This window comes from Spinacia oleracea, chromosome 5, assembly GCF_020520425.1.
Source record: "Spinacia oleracea cultivar Varoflay chromosome 5, BTI_SOV_V1, whole genome shotgun sequence".
Classification (NCBI taxonomy): Eukaryota; Viridiplantae; Streptophyta; class Magnoliopsida; order Caryophyllales; family Amaranthaceae; genus Spinacia; species Spinacia oleracea.
This window is the reverse complement of record NC_079491.1, coordinates 43,778,991-43,804,734: the sequence shown is the minus strand read 5'-3', so window position 1 is coordinate 43,804,734 and position 25,744 is coordinate 43,778,991. Positions and strand designations below refer to the sequence as shown.

Below are 25,744 nucleotides of genomic sequence, written 5' to 3'. Positions count from 1 at the left end.
AAAGATATTAGTGATCAAAATTGTGCATAGACATGCATAAAAGTGACAAACGTTGCGAGTAAAAATGAACAGAGGAAGTATATTATACTGATAAACATGGTAATGATTCTGAGGTCAATAAGCCGGTTCCTTTAGGTTTCAGTTCACCACTTTCTCCGACAATACCATATAGGAGTAACAGAAAACAGAATAAAGCCTACACTAACATTTTTGTGAGAACTAAGCAAAACACACACAAGAGATCATTCTTCCAAAGAACAAATCACTCGCATGAACTTTTGAGTGTAAGCAAGATACCTTAGAATTATTAACCCAATTATCAATAAAAAAAATTTAAAAAAAAAGAATTATTAACCCAAAACATTCTAGAGAAACTACTGCATTAACATTATGAAAATAATGCCATGGAGCCAATCCCTTGGCCATCAGATACACCTAGCTGATCTAATAGTAGCATAAGTAAAAGATATTTGGCCCCCTTAAAGGTTCGGCATCCCCTCTCCGGTCTTAGAATTGTATGTCTTTTCCAGCACAAATTCCATCACGGTATCCTTAGGACCAGCTGCAGAAGAAAGAAATGGATAAGAGAACAAGTAGAGAAGCACAAGAAATGAGCTCCCCTAGAATTAGATATCACTAGTTCACAAGCACGAGGATAATGCTAAATTGTCTCAAGTATTACTTTTTATGACATTTCAGAAAAGTATGAAATACAACCCTTTAGTAGAGTAGACTCTAATACTCGATAAACACTAAATCAAGTAAGCACAACAACAAACCCAACGCAGAGACAAAAAGGAAAAACACATCCAAGTTTTAATATTTGAGGCTGACCCTTTATCAAGAACTCCCTTGGAGAAGGTTTTCTCATGCTTCTCAAGACTATCATAAGAACGTGCAAGCAAATAAACAAACCCTCCATATTAAGAGTTTAGGAAGTTATTTTCAATAATATCAGCCCGAGCACATGTTGATGTGAGGGCAGCATTAGAATGTTGCCAACATTGTTTTGCATCGCATTCCTCGTAACAGTTACATTTGAAGTTTTGGACAAGCTTGGCTAACTTGATATGTATCAAGTATTCTTTAACAAGGGAGTAGTGTGTTCTGTAGGTAACAATTGTTTGGACAAAATCACTCAAACTGATAGTAATTTGTGGACGCATGGGAATAGTGTTGTACTGTTATGTGCGGCTTTTATAGAACTTCCAATAATATTTGAAACCTTTCCAGAAATTTCTAGGGGAACACTTTTCTGATGAGCTTTTGTGTACCATTTCTCAGCTCATCAGAAAATTTTGAAAAATCTGCTTTAAATTTTTTATTTTTCATTTTTCCAGTCTTTGAAATAGCAAGAGTTATAAAAACAAACCTACTATATAGGATACAAGAGATAAAGGGCTGTTATAGTAGAACTGTAGAAGACAAATTGAAACTTGAGTTTTGAAGATTGCAAAACAAAAGGGAGACATTTTGGATACCGTCAAAAAAAAAAGTGAGACATTTTGGAAAAGGAAATGTCTAGTTTTCATAAATACAGAGATGTTTCGGCAAAGATTTTCTAGGGTCAAACAAATGTGCTGAGAACAGCATATACACAGAATTCTTCATCAGTTCTCTGTTGGAATTAGGTTTCATAAACAAAGAATTCACTACACAAATACCATATTGATGCTACTACAGGCGAAGTTGAGATTGGTCCTTTGCCTTAAAACTTAAGACTCGATATATTTGTTTCTGGCCCTTTTCACAAAATCTTCATCTCCCACATTTCCTATCATCTTTTGCAACTATAAACCCCAACAAGATCATCTTTAAAAACTATATGACCACGACTTGGCTCTAAGGCAGTGCTTTCTCCACCTGGAAGCCCTTGAAAATTCCAAAGTGAATCTACCTGAAATCACTAGTCCCAATCAGAGCGTACTAGCCCTTATATTTTATTTTTATTTTGTTTGTGTGTAAATTAAACTTATTAGTCCGAATTTGAACCTAATGGACCTGAAACTTTTTTTTAAAAAGAAGAAGAAAGAATACAGGCTAACTTGGCCAAACTATATGATACATTCTAAACAATCCCCGTATTAATCAAAGAAAAATCCAGCTTCACATGAAAACCCTTCTACTACCTATCTCATAATAATTGGCCACAATTGAGTTTTGTGGTCAACGTTGGTTAATTTTGGCTACTATTTATAAAGAGTTACATAGAATTTTAATGTGTGACGACCATTGCTGAACTTAAACAATAACTTTGCACATTTACAGCTTGTCTAGTGGTGTCAAAGCTAATTAAATTTGACCATAAAAGTCAAATGCTTCCTATGACTTAAAGATTCTGTGAATATCAAATGGAAGAAAGTAAGAATCAGATACATACGAGCAGCAGGCCTTGGTGTGGTCCTTATCTTCAAAATTTCAGGGCGAGGGATAATGGCCCCTGATGCTCCTATACCTCTCGCAACTCTGACCTTTCCGCCATCCTCTAGATATCGAATTCCTACCTTGCAAGGTTTTCTGCAGACAAGAACATGACCCGAACATTTCGTTGGAATCTATTATATACAGAATAACTAGTAAGTTAGTGGAGACAAATGAGAAGTTGACAATACCCAGTAACTGGATCAACAACTTGCACATTTGAGACATGTAGTGGCGCTTCAACTGTAAAAATGCCACCTTCGTGGCCTTGCCCTTGTTTAATATGTTTTTTGACCTGGTAAGTTACAAAAACAGAAGCCATGAGCAGTAGCCTATACCGGCTAGACTATCAAAGGAACCTGAATAAAACAGCAACCTACAACGTATACTTCAATTTCCATCACATACAATTGGTATGTTCAATCCTGCAATGCATTTGAGAAATTCAGGAATAGTTTAAATCCTACCAAATCAGCAACTGAATCAGTAAATCAATACATTCTACCAAAATGAAACCTGCTAACTGAAATGAATTCCATACTTCCTCCGTTTCTAAACACACGCAACGGTTGCTTGCCAATGCTTAACTTTGACCATCAACTATTAAGTGTGTATACTTCCTCTGTTCCACGAATATCGCACCATCTTGACTTTTACACTATTCACGTTGTGACTTTGACCATCTTTTGTAATGTATACGTAAGAAAATATTTAATCATGTAGGATCTTATTAGATTTGTATCAATATATAGTTATACTTTCTAAATATCAATTTTTTTAATTCTTACTTATGCATAATTCAAAAGATTAAGATTCAAAGTCATGTATTGGGAAGCGTAAAGTAAACATGGTGCAATATTAAGGAACTGGGGAAATAGTAAAAGTTAAAAAAAGTTGATAATTTGAAAATTATTATTGAGGCTAATCTAAACACAGTTTAAATATATCATTTATTCGATATACTCCTTCCGTTCCATAATGATGTTCCAATTCAGGTTTCTATTCGCAATTGAAGACAATCTTCTAAATTTTATCCAATATATTAGAAAAAACATAATCATGTGGGTCTTGTTTGATTCATCTCAATGAGTCCTTAAGAATATGAATTTTTTTAATTTTTATTATTGTGTAATTAGAGATAAAAATGATATAAAACGTGCATTGGAAAACGTGAAAAAGAAAATTGGAACATCATTATGGAACGGAGGGAGTAGTAGTTAAAATTTGAACTCAAACTTAGTATGTGAATATTGTAAAAGTCAAATTGTTGCATGTATTTAGAAACGAAGGATGTATATTTTAGAACTTTTAACTCTTCAGAACCAATACTAATAAGATTAAGAAACATTGTACACCAACTACAACATGAATACAACATAAGTTTCATTTATTTTACAGCATGAAGAATTCTAACACTAACTTACATGGAACAAAACAGAGAAATATACCAAGCAGGTTCTATAGACGTTAAAATAAATACTTATGTTGAAAAAAACTCAAAAATAAATTTAGTAAACAGCGTAAACCAACTAAAGCATTAACCCAACAGATCTAGAAGGCAGAAGGAATATTCTTCTTCTTCTGCCCTTCCTTGGAAACACTTGATGTCCAAATAGTGGCTCACTGAACACCCATATAAACTCACTGTGTCAACAGTGAAATATGTCAAGCAGGTTCTACAAAAGTTTTTGGGAAATTCTCATTGGTACCCTTCTGTTTCCGACTTTTCTCAATGGTAAACAAAATCAAATTGGATTATACCCTTATACTATTGACTTACTAACTACAATGCCTATAACATTAATAAACAGTATTAGATTGATAGATTAGTGAATGCTCAAGGTCAGTATGCTGTTTGACCAAGCTTCTGGAAGTGTTTCTCAACTTCAGAAACAGTTTCTTGGCCAAACGCGGGGTTTACAAGGAGGAGAATCAATTTTTCTAGAAGCCCAAAATAGCTTCTTGGAATGAATACAAATTGTTTCTTGAGGAGCTATTTTCTCCCTTTAGTGAAACTTTTTGTTGGACAACCATGCCCTAATCATTACAACAATGCCCCTCCATGTCCATCTAAAAACACTCTTTACACCTATTTTTCTCTCCTTTCATCAAACCCAGACTTTTGGACAATCATGCCCTAATCATTACAACAATGCCCCTCCATGTCCATCTAAAAACATTCTTTACACCTATTTCTCTCTCCTTTCATCAAACCCAGTATCATCCTCCTCTCAAACCCTCCATCATTACCGAACATTTTCCACCATAACTATTGACATCAATTTCTCGACGGAAAAATGAAACAATGAAATTCACCACCATCGTCATCACCTTCTCGTCCACTTAAAAAGATTACTAGTAATTTCAAAATATTTTGTCGAACTAAAATTCTTTGATATTTTATAGACCGATTCATTCCTTCTTAATCATAAAGGGTATGCTGCTTGATATATTTTTTATTGGAATATTTTGATTTTTGAGCAGTGCCTCCTTTTCCTGTTCTTTTAAAGATGTTGATTTACTCCGTAATTTTTCCCTTGAACGCACGGAAGTGTTTACTTTGCTTTACTGGAATTCATCAAAAAATCATGATTATTAACAATTGAGCTTGTTTATTTGCAACTTGACATTTTTATGTCATTTGACACTTGTCTAGTTGTTCATCTGAATGTTGGACATCTTCCTTCATCGCATTGCACGTGGATAGAGTAATTTTCCTTTCTTTTCAATTTTTTTCAATTCGTGGTGGTTTATTTACTAAAGCTAAAATATATTGCAAAAAGAATTTCTCACTATCAAAAAATGAGGAAAACAATATCAAACAAGTGCTTTTAAATTTTTGTGGTAAAACATTTCTATTTCTCGAAAGTGTTACCCTAGAAACTGTTCCTGAAAAACTTTTTCTAGAAGTTATTTTTATAGAAGCTTCATCAAACAGTGCCTAACATTTAATAATTGTTAGGTGCAGTGTGTAGTTGTTAAATCACTAGTATAAGGGTAACAGAGAGAAGCAAATTAGATATTGTGTACCATTGACAAAAGTCACATTTAGAAAGAAACCAATGAGAATTTTTCTAAAAAAAAAATTATGTTAATATTTTAAAACTTAAAACGGGATGTTTTGCATACCATGATGTCATGTGTCATCTCTTTGATTTTTTTTTTTTTTGTAAAACCATCATTTATATTCATCATTTCTACTTCTCTTCCTTAATTAGATGTTCTTTCAATTTCACTACACTCCAAATGCATCAAATTTTATTTTTTGAAAATTTTTATTATATAGACTATATAAACGAACTTTAAATTACATACACAGGGTATAAACTAATTCATCAAAAGAGAAAAGAACTCAAAATAAGGTTTGGAACCCTGTACACCAACTACAACATGAACCCAACAGATCTAGAATGCGCAAGGAACACTTTTTCTTGGCCAATTAACTAAATTGGTAAAAAAAGAAGTGATTGTTAGTGAAAATTTGGTAAAAAAGCTCTTCGGTGTCAATTTAGTACATTAAAATGAATCTGGTGACATTTGAGACATAAAATTGCCCGGAGTTTGTTTTATCATGTGGATGACACTTAAAAGTTACTTTTTCATTTCCCCTTCTTTACCTTTTATTTTCCTTGATTTGCTCCCATCTAATTTACAAAAATACTAAAAACATATTATTTGGTTTTTTCTTCCCTTTATCTTTACATGTTTTATACTTCAAATCCTTTTATAAAAAAAATACTTCTATGTTAATTTTTGTTTTATTTTTGTCCAATAAATACTTTGGGTTCTCTTTTTCTCTGCCCTACTCTAGCTTCTTCACCACATTTTCTAGACGTTCGCAATCCGATTCCCTGAAAAAATTAATCATTCTTGTTATTTTTTTTTATATCTAATAAATATCATTCTTTTTATCCTTTGAATTTTTGTAATTCCTACTAAAGAATATAGTTCATGAAAACTAAGAACAATACTACATGGGGAAGAAAATTAAAGAGGGAGAGAGTAAATAAAACTTATCATAGGGTTTTTCCAAAATAAGAAATGGGTTTTCGAAGAAGACAAAAAGAGTATATATAATAACAAAAAAATCTTTAAAAAAAACAAAGGATAACAAATTCCGTTCTAATTTATGGATCAAATCTCACAGGATTTATATTAATTTACCAAATTGTCGCCGGAGAGTTTCTATTTACGAAATTTTTGCCAACCATCACTTTTTTTTACCAGTTTGGTCAATTAACAAAATCTGAATATTGGCTCACTGGAGAATTTTTTTTTAGAAGACCATTCAATCGCGTGGTAAAAACTGTGTAAGTTAAATGTTGAACATGGTTAGAAAAGTAATATGGAGTTAAATTCAGCCATGCCCATAAAACCAGATCAACTTATTACTTGAGACTTTAATAAGCCAAGTTGATGAAGGCTAAATATCATGCCAACAAAGAGCTCCTGGAGGATACTTTTGGTAACCATCCGAATTTCATAGCAATTATTACTCAAAGATGGACGTACATGAGTATATGACTGGTTGGTGACATAACAGCTAAAAATTTGGACGAAAGTGTACTAATCGTGCATTGTCTTTTAGACAGGTAACTCCAGTTTGAAGAGGGGGGGAAAAGAGGCCAATGTTGGAACAATGAATCAATAAGGATAGCAATTGTTCAAACAAGCAAAATGCTACTCGTATGATGGTTTTGAAGTCTGATGATGTCTTGAAAATTCTGTTGTGTACTAATCACTCAGGCGTAGCATCGTTCTAAAATTGGGGTTCGGAAACCCTATTACTAAGTAATGGTGGCTCTTCATGTGTCACTTCTACGTTCTGGAAGAAAATATGGCAGCTTGATGAACCTCAAAAGTCTTAAGTCCTGTAGTGAAGTTTCAGTCTCCACATTTTCCTTGCACTGGTGGCATCTCAAGTCAACACTCTCGATGCATTTTGAACATTGGCCACTTGATGGAATGGCCTCTTCGCATGCCGATAGGGAATGCTCAATAGAATGAGCAATTGAATGAGTTATATTCAAGAAAGAATATGGTGAGTCAGGAAACGGATGAAATGATAGGTGATCACTATGGAAGACACAGAATAACGAAAGGCACAAGGAAACTAAGAGGGTAGGGATATTGCTAGGCCATTAGTTACTTGCAGTCTTTTAGTCTTACCATAAGACAAGATATACTTCGTAGGATGCAGCAGCGTTGCATCAGAAAAGATGGAATCCTCTCCCAAGCAGAGCTCATCTCTCTCTCTCTCTCTGAAAGTGAAAAGCCAATGGGGTTCTTCGCCTTTGACTTTTTCTAAGTGTACAATATTTTCAATTAATTAAGCTTATGTTTGTGATAGGGGCCTGAAAATCGAAAAGGGAAATGAAATGTACTGTAATTTGAATGATTATCCAAAAATCAACCAACTCAAGAGGTTGTTCTTCAATAAAAGATGCTCATAAGTCACAAGTCTCATAATGTGATCTTAGAGTAACAATAACTCCAATTGATCAATATACTTAGAAATTAGAATAGTACTCACATCGTGATCTTCGTATTAGTGAATGAAATGTCAGTTACTCTAACCTATCCCTAAAGAGTAGGATAAATTTTTAATATGGAGTTGTCCTAATATAATAGGCCAATGATAGCCCTTGGACTTTAACATGAGATTTTGAAGTGATGTGGTTCTTTGTCTCCATTAAAAATGTAATAGCATCTACCTCATCTCTGTTTTTTATCAAAAAACTTTCATGTTTTCTCTAAGAGGAGCACACCGAACCGGGAAAAAAAAAAGTTTCAAAAAAACAATTCAAACCACAACATCATGTCATCTACCTCTGCATGACCACATCCAAATGGATCAGCTGAGATGTAAACTAGTTTTGATGGCGATATTTAAAGCAATATAAAATAACCAATGACTTAAGAGTTAAAACACCATACTCTCTAGAATGAACAATAACTAATACTCCAATGAATTTCAATCACTCTACTAATTGTTATTAACAACATTACTTATGACATTATTTAATTAAGTATAAACGAACTACATGCACCATTTTAAGATCCTCTTGAGAAGCAACATTTACAAAAATCCATTTCCACCATAACATATGTATTATTTTCTTAGAGAAAGAAAGAATCTTACAAGGTTTTTTCCCTCAACAATAACACGATTCTGAGATCGAACCACACGCTTAACAGTGCCGGTTTCACCTTTATCTTTGCCCCTAATTATCATCACCTATGCAAAAACAATAAAAAATGAAACCCCACCAGCAAAAAAAGAAAAACAATCAACGACATAATTATGAGATTTCACAAAAAAGAAAGCAAGGGTTTAAGAAAATTTTCAATTTGGGGGAACTTACATTATCCCCTCTCAGAATCTTCCAATTCCTAATAAGTTTTTGAGCCGCCTTCCATCCCATCCTTAATCAAACAGAAACCCTGGTACAAATTAAAAAGAACTCAGCATTAAACAGACGAAATACAAATAACTAAGGTAGTGTTTGGAAACAATCATTTCATTTGAAATGATTCATTTCAAATCTGTAATTCAAATACAGGAATTAAATTCCAAATACTATGTTTGGGTAAAACTAGGAATTTCAAATTAAGCATTTCACATTCATATGGGCCGTGGAGGATGGAGCAAATAAGCAATACAGAGAGCAAAAGATTCAACCCGCTGCGAGGACCCCAGCCCGTTGATAATCCAACCCACTGCTTGTAGCTTGTTTATCATTCTCCAATTCAATTCCAATCAATTATCATCGTTTTCTATTTTGATTCATTTAACAGGGGAGAAAGGATTATAACTGAAGAATGGAGTGATTGCTCCGATCCGACGTAATTGTTTACAAGTGTAATCATAAAAACAAATGACATATATGTACAATGCTAGATGAGCATTGTTAGTCAAATAAATTAAAATTGGCAAGAGAATAGATCGATAAAATAGATGGTGATTTAGAGATTCTGATTACAGCTGGAACAAAAAGATTTGTCATTATCAAATTAATTCAATTCTTCCTATTTTTATCAGAAATTGATTGAAAAAATCAATTGGTAGTCATTGATGAACTCTCATGTGAAGAACAGGAGAGAGAAATTGAAGAAATTACTAGAAGGATATGCCATAGAATATGTCGACAGTCGTGAGGGTGGAAGCGGCTCTTACGAAAATCGATGGGGTCAACGTGAGGCGGCAGTGGAGGTGGTCGTTGCGAAGGCGGTGATGGAGCAGTTCGTTGTGAAGGTGGTGGTTGATTGCAAGAGAAGAGAAAGAGAGGTGGAGAGGTGGTGGCTGAGGAGTGAGGACCTTGATGGAGGCGGTGGTGGTTTGGGAGAGGAGAGAGAAAATGTTATTAGGATTGGGTAATCTGACAATTGGACAAGGAGGAGAGAGAATATCGCTAACTGCTGTATCCGGGTACAGCCAGCTCTGGCTGTACCCAAAAACGACGCGCTCATATTGTTTGTTCATACTTGTCGACTGTTTGTTCTTTTTTATTGTACTGTTTGTTCATTCTTATTGTACTGTTTGTTCTTTCTTGTTGTACTGTTTGTTCATTCTTGTTGTACTGTTTGTTCTTTCATGTTGTTTTTTAAATTCATCATCAAATTGTCATAATTATTGTATTTTTTGTTCTTTCTTCTGGAATTTTATGTTCTTTTTTATATTGTTTGTTCTTTCTTGTTTATTTGTTTGTTTATAACAATCATATGGTTAATGTTCATAATTAAACTCTTTATTAATCTTTTATTCTTTCTTTTTGTATTGTTTGTTCTTTCTTGTTGTACTGTTTGTTCTTTCTTGTATTCATCAAACTTATTGTTGTATTGTTTGTTCTTTCATGTTGGCTTTAAAATTCATCATAAAATTGTTCATAATTGTTGTATTGTTTGTTCTTTTTTCTAGAATTTTATGTTCTTTTTTATATTGTTTGTTCTTTTTTGTTGAATTATTTGTTCTTTCTTGTTTATTTGTTTGTTCATAATAATGATTCTGCTTTATTGTTTGTTCTTTCTTGTTGTATTGTTTGTTCTTTCATGTTGGCTTTAAAATTCATAATGAAATTGTTCACTTCATTGGTCTTTTATGTTTTTACAAGCGCCTATATTGTTTATTTCCAAATAAATAAATAAATGTTCATTTCCAAAATAGTAAATGTTCATTCCAAATGAATAAATAAATGTTCATTTCCAAAATAGTAAATGTTTATTCCAAATAAATAAATAAATGTTCATTTCCGAAATAGTGAATGTTCATTTTTGTAGTTTATTTCCAAATAAATAAATAAATGTTCATTTCCAAAATAGTAAATGTTCATTCCAAATAAATAAATAAATGTTCATTTCCGTAATAGTAAATGTTCATTTTTGTACCAGTATTTGTTCTTTCTTGTTGTATTGTTTGTTCTTTCATGTTGGCTTTAAAATTCATCATAAAATTGTTCATAATTGTTGTATTAGTTGTTTTTTTTTTCTGGAATTTTATGTTCTTTTTTATATTGTTTGTTCTTTTTTGTTGAATTATTTATTCTTTCTTGTTTATTTGTTTGTTCACAATAAATATATGGTTAATATTCATAATGAAATTGTTCACTTCATTGGTCTTTTATGTTTTTACAAGAGCCTATATTGTTTATTTCCAAATAAATAAAAAAATGTTCATTTTCGAAATAGTAAATGTTCATTTTTGTAGTTTATTTCCAAATAAATAAATAAATGTTCATTTCCAAAATAGTAAATGTTCATTCCAAATAAATAAATAAATGTTCATTTCCGAAATAGTAAATGTTCATTTTTGTACCAGTATATTAATGTTCATTTTAAACAACACAAACGACATCATTTTGGATGGGGGTACAGCCAAAGCGGCTGTACCCGGGTATAGCCAAAAATTTGCGGGAGAGAGAGGTGATGCCAGTAACATGAAGCCCAAAGAATTGAAATTACAACATTTTACTTTGGAATTTCAAATTCTTAAAAATAGACTTACTTCTTCAAAGGGTAGAATTTGTCCCAAATCCAAATCCAAATCCAAATCCAAATCCAAATCCAAATCCAAAGTACTTCTAAACAAGTAAATTGAGCCAAATCTATAATTTCAAATGAAATTTCATTTCCCAAACAGGCCATAATTGGACTTCAAATACAAATAAAATCAACAGTAAAAATCAATCCAAAAAAAAATCGATACAAAATAGATAAGCGAAGAAAGTGCAAACCGTGAATTGAAGCGGCAGAGAAGGAGAGGTAGTTGGCAGAGGGGCCGCCGACTATAGGTGGTGATACAGCTACAAGATGGTGGTTTTGTAGGAGGGTTTTAAGACGAGGAGGAGGAGGGAGACAAGACCAGCTGTGAGTTGGAGTTTGAGGAGAAAAGTTATTTTTTTTATAATAACACAACATAAGACCAGAAATTACATAAGCGAAGAGGTGAGGTTATTTTAGTAAATCTACTTTTGGTGTCTATATTGGATTACTAAAAATCTAAAATACCCTCCACGCTTATAGAATAGAGAATATAATTATAACTTAACTAATAGGAAAAGCCCAAAAAAACATTTTAATCAATTTAGCCCCTTAAATAAATTCTTATCATTTAATCAATCTGTTTATATGCATTCGCCTCTATCTAACTTATATGTTTCTTATATTCGCACGCATCGCATTTATATTATATTTTTTACATGTTATTTCAGGTTTAAATGTAATAACACAAATTTGTTTCTTATATTCGCACGCATCGCGTGCATATAAGACTAGAAGATATTGCCGGAAACGGAAATATGGTTCGTTTCGGAAAATATTAATGGAAATAAAAATATAGCGGAATTGGATATATAGCCGAAAACGAAAATATTGTCGGAATCGAAAATATTGTCGGAATCAGAAAATATTGTCGGAATCGGAAATATTATCGGAACCGATAATATTGTTCGAATCGGAAATAAATTTCGGAATCAGAAAAGGAAGCGGAAGCACGACGAGCAATTGCTCGACGAGCAAACCCGCAAGGCCCAGCGCCCAGCAGGCTTGCGCGCACAAGCAGCAACGAAGGGTTAGTAATGCCTAGCATGGGCTGCAAGGGTAGCGTGGGCGACAAGCAGCAGCAGCGTAGGCTTGGCGCCACGCGTAGCCCAGCCTCGTGCACTTGTTGGCTTGGGCGCCAACTCTACTTACGCGGAAAGTAGCTTAGGCCTCAAGCTAACCGTTTGCTTAATCCTACGCAAACTAGAATTTTAGGATAAATCTAATACTAATAGTGTTTGATTATTTCTAAAATACTAAGAGTTTAAGATTAACTAGAATCCTAATTCTAATGGATTTAGTAAATCCAATCTTAGTAGGATATGACTACTCTATTTCCTCCCCTATATATATGTGATCCGTGATCACAAATGTATAACATACTACACACATTAAAGTCAACCAAATTTAATAATTTGCCTATCATTTATTGTGAGTTCCCGAGTGCACATAAAACCTTAGATTATATCCTAGTTGGTTGAACTTAAGGCGGATCCTAACGTGTTGTGGAATATCTATGGAGGGGAGACTTTGGAGCTATATATTTATTCTTGTTTGGTTCGGGAACATCTAGGGAAGGCACGCATCACATAGTATATATATACTAAATTATGCTAATTGATTATGTGGCAATTAATTTGGATTCCTAGCTTTATGGTTTTTCCGCATGAATTATATTGTTCATAACCTTACACTTACCAAGCTTATAGACAATGTCGGAATGCCATTTAGAACCTTGCCATACTTTGTGGCAATCATAAAAAGGGGGTCCCGAGGAGCCAATAACCTTGCCTGTTAACGGATAGCTTAAGTACACACAAATTAACTAAAGAAGCAACAAAATAATAATAACCTCGAATAAATTAGCAAAAATCTGGAGAAATAAAAATCCTTCTACTCCTGCCAACGGAATCCTTCTCTCTACAGACCTTAGTGTACAATAACGAGGCCATCCTTACATATTCGGTACTCACACATTGGTTTATCATCATTATGTGATAATAGTCGCGTTGATCTGCATCTACCTCATCATATCTAATCAAAACTTCACCGGGGCTGTAAAAAAAATCACATCAAGTCATTTTTACATGAATTGCAAATTGTCATGTAAACTATACTACATCTGTTCAACTCAACCATACTTGTTCGGCTCTTTAAGGCTACGCCAACCTCGAATAAATGTGTCAAGTCGCAATTCCATCTCAGGTTGTCTTCCCCTCATCGTAGACAACACGAACACTTCTTGGGACAAACTGGAAGTTGGTCTAATCATCCTCTTACATCAAGATCCACCACCTTCACTTTTACCAGCACTAATAATGCTCTGCTCCTCCTCCTCCTCCTCCTCCCGGGTTTTCAATACATCATTCCCTTTTCTATCAAATGTGTTTGAAACAACACCCTCATTCTTTCCCGCTTTTTCAGAACTACTAGTAGGAACAACCTCTTCGGAAAATACAATTGCACCCTTTTGCAATCCCAACTCATTCAAACATGATTCGGCAACATCATTAATCTTGTTTACCACGGGAACACTTTCATTATTGACTTCAACCACATCAGCGTTGTCCCTAAAAAAAGTCTTCATCCTTCCATTATGCGAGTTTTTTGGGGTATCAACATAACTATTTTCACCCGAAATAGTACGCTTCTGAAGGGATGCACTATCCAAATCGACAAAAGCACCATTTCCTCCTCGGTCACCAACTCTTCCTCCCCAGCCAGAACCCAACCACCAGCACCACCACCAGGATATGTTCCCCAAGAACCACCACCCCCTGCACCAACATGTGCTCCCCACCCACCACCCCAACCGCCCCACTAAGACCAGATTTGCACCCCACCCATCTCCCCCACCACCTTGTATTCCCCCACACTGAACCACCAGCACCAACAACTTCTCCCAACTAGCTTTTCCAGGTGCACCGAAAGCACCAACAACACCAGCAGGTCCACCTCCAACTACACTAAATGCATTACCACTCCCACCACTACCAGCGCCTTAAACTGCATTGATAATCATCCTCTCCAGCTGGAGTTTAAACACTTGTAAAACCTACAAACAACACATGAAACATATAAATACCTATTATTGAGGAAACAAAGTTGATAGACAACCTACTCCGAATCAGTATAACAAACTACTAATAACGAATCAATCATGCTAAAATAATACCCACCCTGAATAATCCACGCATAATCTACAACTAAACTTTTAAACACCTAAACTATATCCACAGAAACTTGTACTCCCCTTATAATTTCAACTCACTCCACAAAATCTTACCAAATAATTTAAGTGAAAATTAACAATCACATAATATTTGCACAGCCAAATCAGATACCATCCTTTCATTGAAAGTACCATGACTCCTAGGATCACCTTCTCCTGTTGTAATACCTACTCCACCTTTCTGTTGTTGGTGTTGGTGTTGTTGTTGTTTTTGTTGTTGTTGTTGTTGTTGTTGTTGTTGTTGTTGTTGTTGTTGTTGTTGTTGTTGTTGTTGTTGTTGTTGTTGTTGTTGTTGTTGTTGTTGTTGTTATTGTTTGCACAACCAAATCAATTTACCATAGTCTTCTTTCCTTCTCTTGTCCTCTGCCATTGCCTTCTCCAATTATTTTTTACCCCATACCTTTATTCTAGGGAAAACATCCAACTGAAGGAAAGGTTCGCGACGCAGCCCATGCACGCTGCACTCCGCAGCTTAGCGCAGCAACGCGAGGCAGCGAGCAAGCGAGCTGGGCGTGCCAGCGCGCGCTGGCCACAACATCGAGCAAGACAGCAGCAGTGCCTTGGCGCAGCGATGAAGCAGCGAGTAAGCAAGGCAGCAGCGCTGGCCTTGGCTTGCGAGCAGCAACGAGCAAAGCAGCAGCAACAGCGTAGATGCGGGTTGTGCGCTGTGCTATGCGGGGGAGGGGCGCTGCTCCTCGAGGCCTCGTGTGGCACGCAATTCACAGGGCGGCATTGGGCTGGGTGCAAGCCTAGCCCATGTTGCACAAATTGGCTATTTTGCTTCGTTTGGGCTTTGAATGTAATTTTATATGAAACGGCTAACAGTGGATTTTTTATTTATTTTACTTTATTTAACTTGGGCTAGGCCGTAAGTTTAAATATTTAAAATTAAATTATTCAAATTAAAATATTGGTTTAAGTGGGAGCCATTTAATGAAATTAAATGAAATAATTAATTTTAATTATTTTCGTAGGGCACCATTATTTTAATCAAATTAAATTTTGATTAGAATAATTCTAAGGATTAATAATTCGGAATTGATTACTCTTTTAGAACGCGTTTTATGTGAACGTGATTTTTAAATAAATCATGTAAATACTTGCATATTTATTTGGGGCATTCGTTTTAGGACACGAATGGATGAATGCATAGAAAATATTTTATGTATTGCAGGTATTCAAGGTGACTAGTATGGCCAATCTAGGATAGTTAAATACGGTCTGCGTACCGTTTTATCTTTGAATGTAAAGTTTTAAATATGGTATGCGTACCATTGAAATTCTGATGTAATTATTTAATTATTTCAAGTATTTCTAGGAAATTTAGAACTTTAAGTTAGCTTTTGAATGAAGTTCAAGACGATGCCAAGCTAACAAGGTGAAGAAGATTAGATACTACTACAAAATATGGTATTTCTAGACGCCAACAGCTCGACGCTGCCAATGAAGCGCTGGGGGAAATTCGGAATCCCGTGTTTTGTGTTTTTTTCCGTAGTAGGGCAGTGAGGCCTGAAGCTTTGTTAACAGTTCGGAATTGATTTATTGACTAATTCTATTCAGTAGATCATATTGTGACTTATACCCTTTTCGACAGAAGGTGTAAATTAGTAAACTACTACATTTTCAATCTATTTACATTAATAATGTCATAGTCCTGGGATTAACTACTCACCAGTAGCTTTCACGTGTATTTATTTAGAGTGATAAACCATTTTCATGTTGATTTATATTTAGTGAAGAAAATAGACAGGCATAAGTCTCTCTTCTGATTGTAAAATTCTAAAAGTTATCTAATTGTCTTTCGGGCAGAAATCTGAAGCATTTATTTACTTAATGCAGAGGCAGAGGCAGAGGATAAATTACATGGAAGAGATGAAACTGGAAATTGAACGCCTCCGCTTAAATCTTTCTGGTGCTGAGCGAGATAGGGCTCTATTGGCAGTTGGCACAGATCCTGCTTCTATAAATCCGAATCTGTTGCTGGATGATATGCAGATGATAAGATTGTGCAGGATCACAACTAGTCTTGCAATGGTGGGACAAGCAGATCTTGAAGACAAAATTACTAAATCAATTGGCCTTGAGAAAAATGACGATGATGTCATTGATTTCTGGAATGTTTCTGGTTTTATACAGAGTTGTGTTGGCGGTGTGTGTGAGGTACATGCTGAAAATGGGGAGGCGGTGCATATATCTACCGTGAAATCGTCAGCAGATTCCTCAAGGTCTTTGTTGTGTTCTCATTGTGGGAGAAACGTTTGTCAAATATGTTGTGCTGGAAGGGGAGCATCTCTGCTTGCAAGTTATAGTACAAGGGGTTCTTTAAACTCTAATGGTGGACAAGGGCACAATGGCTCAAGCCATGGAAGCCAAGCTGACATCTATACTAATAACAACTATGTCACGTCAAATGGGGTCATCTGTAAACAGTGCTGCAGTGATGTTGTGCCGAATGCATTAGTACCGGATTATGCCAGGGCCTTGTTAAGCTCTAGAAGAACCACTCGTGTTGATAAAGTCCTTGAATTTTCCTTGAATGCTGAAACTAGTAAAAGGTGTATACCTTAGCTGAATTCCCATTTGCCAGCCTTTTGTACTCGGTCAATTATTTTTTCTATTTTGATCACTCCCAAATGATGTTTTATTTAAGTGTCTTTAACTACACTTCATTAAATGATATGCTTTACGCGGTACGTTAATGTTTTATTATGTATATATATATATATTATATATATGTGATACATGAATAGGTATGTGGAATAAAAAGAGCTTGTATGCGATACACAAATACATGGAGAAAAAAAGCTTATACAAACAAATGTGGACGCTTTTTGGAGTCGTGTTATAAAGCTCATTTAGATTAAAATTCACGACAACACAATTTTTTTGGACGCTTATAAACATAGACAACCCAAATTTCTCGACGCTTTTAGGCGTCGAAAAATTAAATAGTTAAAAGGTGGGCATAGCGGGAAATAAAGTTTGTCGACGCCAATATCAAAAGTCTAGACGCATAAAAGCGTCGAGGTTCTCAACGCCATACAAAAATGAGGTCTGCAAAAAGCGTCGTCATTCTCGACGATCAAAGGCGTCGAGAAAATTCTCGACTTCAATTTTCTCGACGCTTTAGGGCTAAATTCTCGATGCTTAAAAGAGTCGTAAAACGGTCTAAAAAGCGTCTTTAAAAGGCGGGATTTGTAGTAGTGAGATGCTTCGAGATAAAGTTTTGGGCCATACTAGTTCACCAAAATTAAATTTATGCACTATATATTGTGAATGAATGTTGTTTGTATGTTCGATTAGATTTAGTTCACTAAATAATCAAACCGACATAGAAACAACTAGGTCCAAAGTAATATTGAGTTTATAATTGCCTTCCAAATCAAGCACTTACAAAAATCTAAGGATCTAATTAAGGTAGTAGGTTTCCACCAAAGCGAGGTGCTATTTTAGTAGACTTAGATGGTAAGGCATCCCAAAGGAGCACGTTGATTGTGGTTTTAACTCAAACAATATTGGCATATATTGTGGCAATGGGATAAATTATGGTATTAATTTATTAACCAAGAGTAATTTGGAGATTACTAGCAATTGGTTTTGCTTATCTAGAATCTTAAAAGACTTAAGACGTGTCAAAGCTGCTTAAGAATTTAGGACTTTTAGGGTCTTGGAATCGTTTCATTCATTATGGACCATATTTTATTTTTTGCATGAATGAAATGTTTAATAGCTTTAATGATTGCGTGAATGCTTTTATCAAGTTATTAAAGTATGATAAATGTTTTCTTTGCTAGTTCATTTTGTAGAATTGTAAATCTTCAACTTTATTGCGTTCGGAATAATAAAACTGCGATATTTCCTCGATTGATTGGTAACTAATTTTGAGAGCGATTCTCAAAGAAACAGAGAATGAGAGCGTATCTTGAATGCTATTTTCTTATAGTGATCTTCATGGTTGTTTTCAAACTAAAATTTGAATGGTAGACCAATTGGACCTCATATATTCAGAATACTAGGTAGTTTTGGAATAATGAAGTATTGAGTTAAAGGCTTATGTATAACCAATGGTTAACAACCAATTTTATTTTAATTCAATAATGAACTATACTCATTCGATGTGGTCATTCAAAGTGAATAAAAGAAAGGGACTTTGTAAACGTAACAAAGTAAAGAGATCAAGCAAAGAGTAAAATCTTTTGGACTATAAAAAAAATGTAATCCCCCGTAATTTTATACATTTTATTAATATATTTTAACGTATAGTTAATTATATTTAAATAGAATTTACGAATTTTAGAAAAAAATATGTAATTAACGAATATTTATTTTTATACGTTTTAAATATTTCAATGATTTATGAAATTAAAATAATTTTAGAATTTGATGTTGAAAAGAATTTGAATTACAAAAACACGATTGAATTTAGAAAACAATCTTAAGCGGTGTTGAATTTAAATACCAAACTTAATTCTAATCCTAGGCCAAGTTAGCAAAGCCCAAAATAAGTAAACCGACATCCCCTACCCATATTTCAATTTCACGTAAAACTCTCAATCCTCTCCTCTCCTTCACGTGAAAAGCAAAACAGAAAAACCCTCAAACCCTCTTCAAGCATTCACGTGAACTCACACACCTTAGTGCTCTCCTTGTCGCCGCCGTCCAGCCACCCACGTCGGACCACCATCGCTGCAGGCCCTCGCCACCACCGGCATCGCCGTCCGGTAAACTTCCCCTCCCTTCTCACCTTCTTTCTCTCTTTCGTTTTCCTTGATCTCCTCCTCACTGACTTTCTATTTTGCGAAGCACCACCTGTGCACGCAGCCACCAACACCTTGCCGCTCTGCCGCCTTGTTCCAGCCACCACCTACTCGCGCCGCCGGTCCTTCCCCCTGCCCGGTAATCACTCCTCCTTTCTTTCCTCTTTCGTTCTTCTTTTTCTTATTTCTTATTTCGTTTCTCCTCCTAACTCCTTGCGTTTTTCCTACCCTCGAACCAGCAATCACCGCGTCGCGCGCCCATCCGTCGCACCACCAGTCGCGCCGCCCACTCGCTGTCGCGCCTGCACTAACGCAGGCCAGCACCTCCTCCTTCTTCTTTTTTTTTGGTTATTTCTCCCCCTTCAATTTATTTAAATTATTATTTATCTTTTAATAAATTAATGTTAATTTTCATGATTTAAATTATTAGTTTTGATGATGTATTTAGAATTCAGATTATATGTTGATATTATAAATTAGTTTATTTCAGATTTATTAATCATGTTTAAGTTAGGATTTTAATTATGTTTTCTCAATTTAAATTACGTATTCTTGAAGTAAATTTATAGTTTTATGGTTTAATTATAGATTTCAAATTATATGTACTACATAATAGAGTTATTAATTTTCAGATTATATAATTTTGTTAAATGAGGATTTAAATTAATTAAAGAATGAATTTCAATGCTTTAATAGTTAGAAAATCATAGTTAGATGTTTATGAATTATTAAAGTTATTGTTTTTATGATTTTAAGCATTTTAATTATGGTTTGGTGAAGTTTTAAACTATTTTATATTGCTGGAATTTTAAAAAGGGATGCTTTATTGAGGTTTATGATAATTGGTGATCATTATTGTTGTAATCACTATGCTAGGAGGTTTAGTAGCTAAGTGTTGTCATTGGGGAATGTTCTAATTATGTTTAGGAAGGGTTTGAAGCACCCTAATGTTGCTGAAAATTTAGTGTGAGTTGGTATGAATCTATATTGGTTGTTTTTAGGTGGAGAATTTTTTGTAGGCGACCCTTGAGATTTTTATAGTAGCCTATCAATTTGTTTACACAAGGTACGTACATACCTGTGTGCTTGGAGATGTGCGTTATTATTGAAACCATGTTGGATTTGTCGATGAACTTGATTGTGTTGAAATTTGCATGTTTAATATTGTTGGATGAACATGTTGAACATATATTTCGTTATGAGAATTAAATTATAACATGTTAGTATGGATGATTGATGCAAACATGTTGGTTGGGAACACTAGATTATTTTATATATATTGGTTTAGATCAATTGATCGTTGTTCCCTTTTAGCTTTTCACTACTTTATGAGGGTCGAGGACCTTGTTTAGTAAGTTGAAACCTTATACCCATATAGAGGGGTTGATCATTGTTAAAGGAAAGGTTGAATTAATTGGAATGAGTTCTTGATTTATACCTTTGTGATCACTTACTTGATTCCAAGATAAAAACAGTTGTGATTAATTGTTGATTGTATGACTTATGTGATTGTTGAGTCATAACAAAGTATTAATCTGTAAATCATGTAAAGTGAAACTGAGTAGCAATAGCTTTAGACTATGCACGTCTGAAGTGACAGAAAATCAGGAGTTGGGGTCATAGGTCGCCTATGGCTTTTTCCGGGGCCGGATTGATCACCGGTTCTATTTCAGTCAAAAGTTTCTCGATATCGCAGGTCATTGGGGTTACGGAGTCGCCCCCGTACCTCGTCTTCCTTAGTGAAGACTTCTAGTAGCAACTCGGTCCATTGACTATTTCAATTAAAATAATGTTAATGATACAAAGGTTTAGTTCGGTCAAATATACTCTTCAAGTCAATATGTTTTGGTTATCCTTACTTATGTTTTATTAGTATCATGTTATGGTTGTTCGTTTAATAGAATCATGTTAGGATTATTATTGTTTTAGTATGTAGTACTCAGCTTTGCTGATTACGTGTTTTGTTTGTGTGTGTTGATCATGGCTATGCCTTATTGATCCTGTGATGACCCATTTTGGTGAGGAGTCTCTAAGGATCAATAAGCGTTGTCCATCTACAGGTTTGAAGATGATGCATCATTGGGATCGAGATTAGAGAGCTTGTATGTATTTTGTTTTGCTAAGTGACTTGGGTTTGTTAAATTGGACTTTAAACTTGTCGTACTATTTACATTTCCTTATTTTCGTTGATTAGTTTTTTGGGATTAATTCTGTAATTGATTATTTATAAACTTAAAGTTAGTTTTATGTTTTCCGCTGCAAAATTCTGAATAAGCCGTTACGTTTTCACATGGGCGATAATACTTTGATAATTCTCTATAGTTATATTTATAAAAAGGGTTATTTTAGAAAAAGGAGAATTGTCGGGGTATTACAAAGTGGTATCTAGAAGCTTATGGTTTTACTTCAATAAATTTTATGCGCCTAAACTAGCTAGTTTCCTAAAACGAATTTCCTAGAATTGAGCTCCTACTCATTATGTCATTCAAAAATGCGTACTTTTTTTTGGGGGACCAAATTCATTTTATTTTGTTTGAAAGTATATTAATATTTCTTATTTAAGTTCGAAATTAACTTATTCAGTCGAAACTTTTCGTTATGTAAATTCAGTATGTTTTTTTTCGAATTTAAATTAAATATATTTGAAATTTTTTATAAAAAAAATCTTATTCTATTATTCGTTTATTATTTATTCGTTTAATAAAAATTTCTTTCTTATTAGTCGTTCTTGTTTATTCTAAGTGTTTCAATGTTTTACTTATGTTGATTTATTACGAGAGATGGGTAATATAGGAAAGGGCATATAGGATAGAATTATATGTGCATTAGTAGTTAATTGCTAGCATAACAAGTTAATTGTTACGTGCATGTGTTAAATGTTTAAGTGTTGCATTTAAATGTGCATAGAAATTGTTTGATTCCACCAAACTTGTTGTTTTATTGAATTCTGATTATGCTTTGGTTGGGAAATCTTTAGTAAGACCTTAAGTTGTCTCTTTCAAGAATAAAATGTTTCTTTCCAAGTACACCAATATAGGATCCCTTGAGAAGATCGACGAAGAAACACCTCGTCTATTTGTAAAGAAAGTCGTGTTTGGATGTGAATATTTTGCTAGGATACAAAACCAACCCATCTTAATGAGGGAAGACACCATAGCATCCACTATCGTTCATTTCTTACCTAACAAAATTCCATACCTATAGCTCAAAGATAAGTTTAAAGACATGCATTTTGAGGATGGAACACCAAATTTGGCCAAGTATGGGACTAGGGATGGTAGGTGGAGATACGACCCAGAGATTATGGCCACCATTATTGAGGCACTAAAAAGTGGTTTCAAGGAGGGTAAAGACATAGGGAGTCATGTAGTAGTTGAGGCAGAAAACCCTAACCCAGAGGCCCATGAGCCTACCATTGAGATTTCTAGTGATTCGGATGTGAAGCCTGAAGCTGATGGTGAAATGACAAGTGAGCCTCATCAAGATGAAGGCATGGAAGAGGACTCAGACCCGGAGGAAGAGTTCGATGAATACTGAAGAACAAGTTTCCAAGGAAAGAACGATAGGCAAGATGCCTTAAACATTTGAAGTTGTAATAGTTAGTTAGTTATTTTATATTTTAAAGAATAAGTAGCAAAGCTACATCAGTTTAAAGTTAAAGCAATAGAAGTTTGATTATTCATTATTCTTTTCAGGATGTACTAAACCTTTATAGAGTTAGCAATAAAAGTTAAAGTATTCGTTTCCAGTTTGAGAATTCCATAATTCGCCAACAATAGTTTATGTTTATATCATAGAACCTTTATGTTATTTTGAGGACAAGTGTATAGGTTTAGAAATTATTATTAACACTCTTTGAGGAATAAAAGTTAGATTGTTGATTGTTTAAAGGATCAAGAGTTCATTTTGGGACGCGAAGGGGAATGTTTTTCTTTCTTCTTTTGTTCTACCTTATTATTCGTGATGATTAAATTTTGTTTCTTGTTCCTCAATTGAATGTCCTTTATGTGAATATCATTCGTGAATGATCAAGGGGATTACCTTCGTAAATAATTGTTGCGCATTCGTAAATGGTTGTTTCGTTTTATGTGAATTCTGGTTGTTGGTGTGATATTACGTTGCTAGGACACTATTAAGTGATGTTTCGAACCTAAAGTAGAGCATATTAATTTCAGGCCGCGCTCTAGGATGACCACAATAATGACCTAGTTGTTGATATTCGCCTCTTGGTGGAAAAACCTAACCAGGAAAGAACTGAGCTCCCTGATTCTGCAGGAGACATGTTTGAAAGGCTTGCGAAGGTTAAGCCCCCATACTTAAAGGGGCAAGCAGATCTGACCTTCCTAGAAAACTGGATTAGGGAGTTCGAAAAAATATTTAGGGCGGTAAACTGTCCTGAAAACATGAAAGTAGGTCAAGCTGTCCTTTACCTAAAAGAAGAGGCCGATCTGTGGTGGAAAGAGAATGGAACTAGGCTAAGTGTTGTTGAAGGATTTAATTGGGACTCATTTGTTGTTTCATAGAGGGAAACGTTTTATCCTCCTTTTATAACAAAACGAAAAGCACAGGAATTCATAAACATTGGGATGGGGAGTATGACCATCGCTGAATATTATAGCAAATTTATAGCGCTGTCGAGGTTTTCACCCGAGGTTGTAGCCACAGAGGAGATAAAGGCTCAGAGGTTTGATCAAGGGTTGACCGATGAGATCCAGTTGGGATTAGGTGGAGAAACCTTTACATCTTTAGATAATGTGTATGAGAGAACTGCTCATATTTATGGTTTGCAGTCCAGAAGGGACAAGAAAAATGTTGTTGGGGAGAAAAGAAAAGAGTTTAATGCTGGGGGAAGTCAAGGGAACTTCAAAAGGAATAGGAATGGAAATGGGTATGGACATGGACATGGGAATTTTCAGGGGAGAAACAACCAGGGGAATAACTACAACAGTAGAAACCAATATGAGAGAGCGTACCACTGCAAGAGGTGCAACAATAACCACCCTGGGAAGGACTGTAAGGGGGAATTGGTGAATTGCCACTACTGTCAGAAAAAGGGGCATAGAGAGTTTGAGTGCTTCACTAAGCATAAGAGGGAGAAAAAATGGTAGTGAGAGTGGTAACCAAGGGAAACCAGGGTTTAACCAATCCGGAAATCAGAGTTCGAAGCCTATAGGGTCGCAAAACACTCAGGAAAACCACAATAAGTCTGCCAATGAGAACAACAACCGGAATAAGGCTCCAGGCAAACTGTTCGTGATGAGTAGGAATGAAGCTGAACATTCTGCAGACTTAGTTCATGGTACTTTTTCTATTAACTTCGTGCGAGTTAAAACACTGTTTGATTCGAGAGCAACTTATTCTTTCGTTTTGTCATCTGTTATTAAGATTTTGAAGTTAGTAGATTTTGAATGATTGATTTACCTGTTATTATGCCTACTGGTGTAACCATAAGGTGTATAAGATTATTTAAGAACTTGCCTTTGAAGATAAAATATTGCGTTTTCCTTCTAATTTGATAGAGTTTAATCTGGGAAACCCAGATGTAATTCTGGGAATGAACTGGCTAAGTTTGTACAAGGCTAAGGTAGATTGTGAAATTCAGAAAGTAAGTTTAAGGAACCCTATTGGAAGGTTGACCTCATATAGATGTTTTGAGAAGTCCAAGAACCTTTAGTTATTTCCGTAATGCAAGTGAGGAAATTGATGAATAGGGAGTGTGAACTATTTTTCTGTAGTGTGTTAGAGGTGAGTAAAGAAGTTGGAGTGAAAATCGAGGATGTTGCCATTGTGAGTGGATTCATTGATGTGTTTTCGAGTAAAATTGCAAGTATGTTACCTGTTAGAGCTCTTGAGTTCACTATAGAGTTAAATCCTGAAACGACACGTATATCTAAAACACCGTATAACATGACACCTCCTAAAATGGGAGAATTAAGACACGGTTGCAAGAGTTGTTTGTTAAGAAGAAATATAAGAGTATGGAATTGTCCGAAATAACTTCATCTTAAAGAATCAAATAACTTCATCTTAAAGAATCAAATAACTTCACTATATAAAATGGTTTTAGGCCATTTTATCCGAAATAACTTCATCTTAAAGAATCAAATCTACGATTTGATTGATTTGCATAAAGGGTCCACTCCCATTGGTTGCAAACATGTTTTCTAAACATATAATATTGATTTGCATAAGGGGTTCACTCCCATTCGTTGCAAATATGTTTTCAAAACATACAAAGATGATATTGTATACACATACAAAAGAAAAGCTAGATTGGTGGTTAAAGATTATAAACAAC

At 34.8% G+C, this 25,744-nt stretch overlaps 1 protein-coding gene across 2 annotated transcripts; it reads right to left on the bottom strand.

Moving 5' to 3' along the window:
- Positions 1–242: 242 nt before the first annotated feature.
- LOC110795939 (uncharacterized) lies at positions 243–9,739 on the bottom strand. 2 transcript variants are annotated; one of them, XM_022000976.2, is made up of 6 exons: positions 9,599–9,739; positions 8,787–8,865; positions 8,564–8,659; positions 2,613–2,716; positions 2,381–2,517; positions 243–562 (listed from the first exon to the last, which is right to left on the bottom strand). In XM_022000976.2, exons 2-6 carry the CDS (start codon positions 8,844–8,846, stop codon positions 480–482), a joined length of 480 nt encoding a protein of 159 aa, XP_021856668.1. In that variant the 5' UTR covers positions 8,847–8,865; positions 9,599–9,739; the 3' UTR covers positions 243–479. The 2 variants fall into 2 exon arrangements, with proteins under 2 accessions (XP_021856668.1, XP_021856670.1); XM_022000978.2 differs by having other exon boundaries at positions 9,543–9,682.
- Between the last annotated feature and the right edge of the window lie 16,005 nt (positions 9,740–25,744).

Bases quoted from the DNA above. Each gene is read 5' to 3' on its own strand.
- LOC110795939 (XM_022000976.2), bottom strand. From the start codon at position 8,846: ATGGGATGGAAGGCGGCTCAAAAACTTATTAGGAATTGGAAGATTCTG. The intron at 2,717-8,563 runs GTAAGATTCTTT...GTAACTTACCAG, and splicing joins TTGTTGAGGGAAAAAACCTT to GTCAAAAAACATATTAAACA. The intron at 2,518-2,612 runs GTATTGTCAACT...TCTTGTCTGCAG, and splicing joins GTTGTTGATCCAGTTACTGG to AAAACCTTGCAAGGTAGGAA.